This window comes from Lottia gigantea (genome assembly GCF_000327385.1).
Source record: "Lottia gigantea unplaced genomic scaffold LOTGIsca_1441, whole genome shotgun sequence".
Classification (NCBI taxonomy): Eukaryota; Metazoa; Mollusca; class Gastropoda; family Lottiidae; genus Lottia; species Lottia gigantea.
In genome coordinates, this window is record NW_008707692.1 from 1 (window position 1) to 1,937 (window position 1,937).

General features: G+C 32.1%; 2 protein-coding genes across 2 annotated transcripts in view; one reads left to right on the forward strand and one right to left on the reverse strand.

The window, feature by feature from the left end:
* Nucleotides 1-54: 54 nt before the first annotated feature.
* On the forward strand, nt 55-345 carry LOTGIDRAFT_146934 (hypothetical protein; the record flags this gene model as incomplete). The annotated part of the gene is made up of 1 exon (XM_009050112.1): nt 55-345. A coding segment is annotated over one exon (291 nt), but the record flags the coding sequence as incomplete, so codon positions are not given.
* A 1,051-nt stretch (nt 346-1,396) lies between these two features.
* The window catches only part of LOTGIDRAFT_176459 (hypothetical protein), a gene marked incomplete at both ends in the record, with an annotated part of 7,657 nt that continues 7,116 nt past the window's right edge, over nt 1,397-1,937 (reverse strand). The window contains one exon of the mRNA XM_009050113.1: nt 1,397-1,456. Within this exon, the coding sequence (XP_009048361.1) occupies nt 1,397-1,456 (60 nt within the window). The remainder of the gene's footprint in view (nt 1,457-1,937) is intronic.

Here is a 1,937-nt window from a genome sequence, read left to right on the forward strand (position 1 = left end):
ATCTCAAAATTCTTACAGTCATCGAAATTAATTCTTAACCAGCTGATAAGAGCTCAATTCCTGCTATCTATATTTACTTTACCAGCTGGTAGAGCTCAATTTCAGCTATCTATATTTACTTTACCAGCTGATAGAGCTCAATTCCTGCTATTTAAATTTACTTTACCAGCTGATAGATCTCAATTTAAGCTATCTATATTTACTTTACCAGCTGGTAGTGCTCAATTACAGCTATCTATATTTACTTTACCAGCTGATAGAGCTCAATTTCAGCTATCTATATTTACTTTACCAGCTGATAGAGCTCAATTTCAGCTAGCTATCTATATTTATTTTATCAGCTGATAGATCTCAATTTCAGCTATCTACATTTACTTTACCAGCTGATAGAGCTCAATTCCTGCTATCTAAATTTACTTTACCAGCTGATAGATCTCAATTTAAGCTATCTATATTTACTTTACCAGCTGGTAGTGCTCAATTACAGCTATCTATATTTACTTTACCAGCTGATAGAGCTCAATTTCAGCTATCTATATTTACTTTACCAGCTGATAGATTTCAATCACAGCTATCTATTTTACTTTACCAGCTGATAGAGCTCAATTCCAGCTATCTATATTTACTTTACCAGCTGATAGATCTCAATTTCAGCTATCTATATTTACTTTACCAGCTGATAGTGCTCAATTCCTGCTTTCTACATTTACTTTACCAGCTGATAGTGCTCAATTCCTGCTATCTATATTTACTTTACCAGCTGATAGATCTCAATTTCAGCTATCTATATTTACTTTACCAGCTGATAGTGCTCAATTCCTGCTTTCTACATTTACTTTACCAGCTGATAGATCTCAATTCCTGCTATCTATATTTACTTTATGAGCTGATAGTGCTCAATTCCTGCTTTCTAAATTTACTTTACCAGCTGATAGATCTCAATTTAAGCTATCTATATTTACTTTACCAGCTGATAGTGCTCAATTCCTGCTATCTAAATTTACTTTACCAGCTGATAGATCTCAATTTAAGCTATCTATATTTACTTTACCAGCTGATAGTGCTCAATTCCTGCTATCTATATTAACTTTATGAGCTGATAAGAGCTCAATTCCTGCTATCTATATTCACTTTATGAGCTGATAGTGCTCAATTCCTGCTATCTATTATTACTTTACCAGCTGATAGTGCTCAATTCCTGCTATCTATATTAACTTTACGAGCTGATAAGAGCTCAATTCCTGCTATCTATATTTACTTTATGAGCTGATAGAGCTCAATTTAAGCTATCTATAAGTCTTCTGTATATATCTGTATATTCACTTAAGCAGCTGATTCAGTTCATTACATGAAACTATAACAGCTAGGACACACTACTACTTTAAATGTAACTTACTCTAGCTGTTATAGAAGGAATGTTGGTCTCTTCTCCTGGAATTTCTACATCATTAGCTGCCTGAAATATACATAGATTCCATTTCAGTCTTCAGGACATATAACGAGAGTAAATGAAATGAAGTGGAATTTTATGTCCTATTGTTCTGTACCTTATTGGACTAATGAAATAAAATGGATATGTCCTACTGTTCTGTATCTTATTTAACTAATGAAATAAAATGGAGTTTTATATCCTACTGTTCTGTATCTTATTGGACTAATGAAATGGAGTTTTATATCCTACTGTTCTGTATCTTATTGGACTAATGAAATGAAATGGAGTTTTATATCCTACTGTTCTGTAACTTATTGAACTAATGAAATGAAATGGAGTTTTATATCCTACTGTTCTGTATCTTATTGAACTAATGAAATGAAATAGAGTTTTATATCCTACTGTTCTGTATCTTATTGAACTAATGAAATGAAATAGAGTTTTATATCCTACTGTTCTGTATCTTATTGAACTAATGAAATGAAATAGAGTTTTATATCCTACT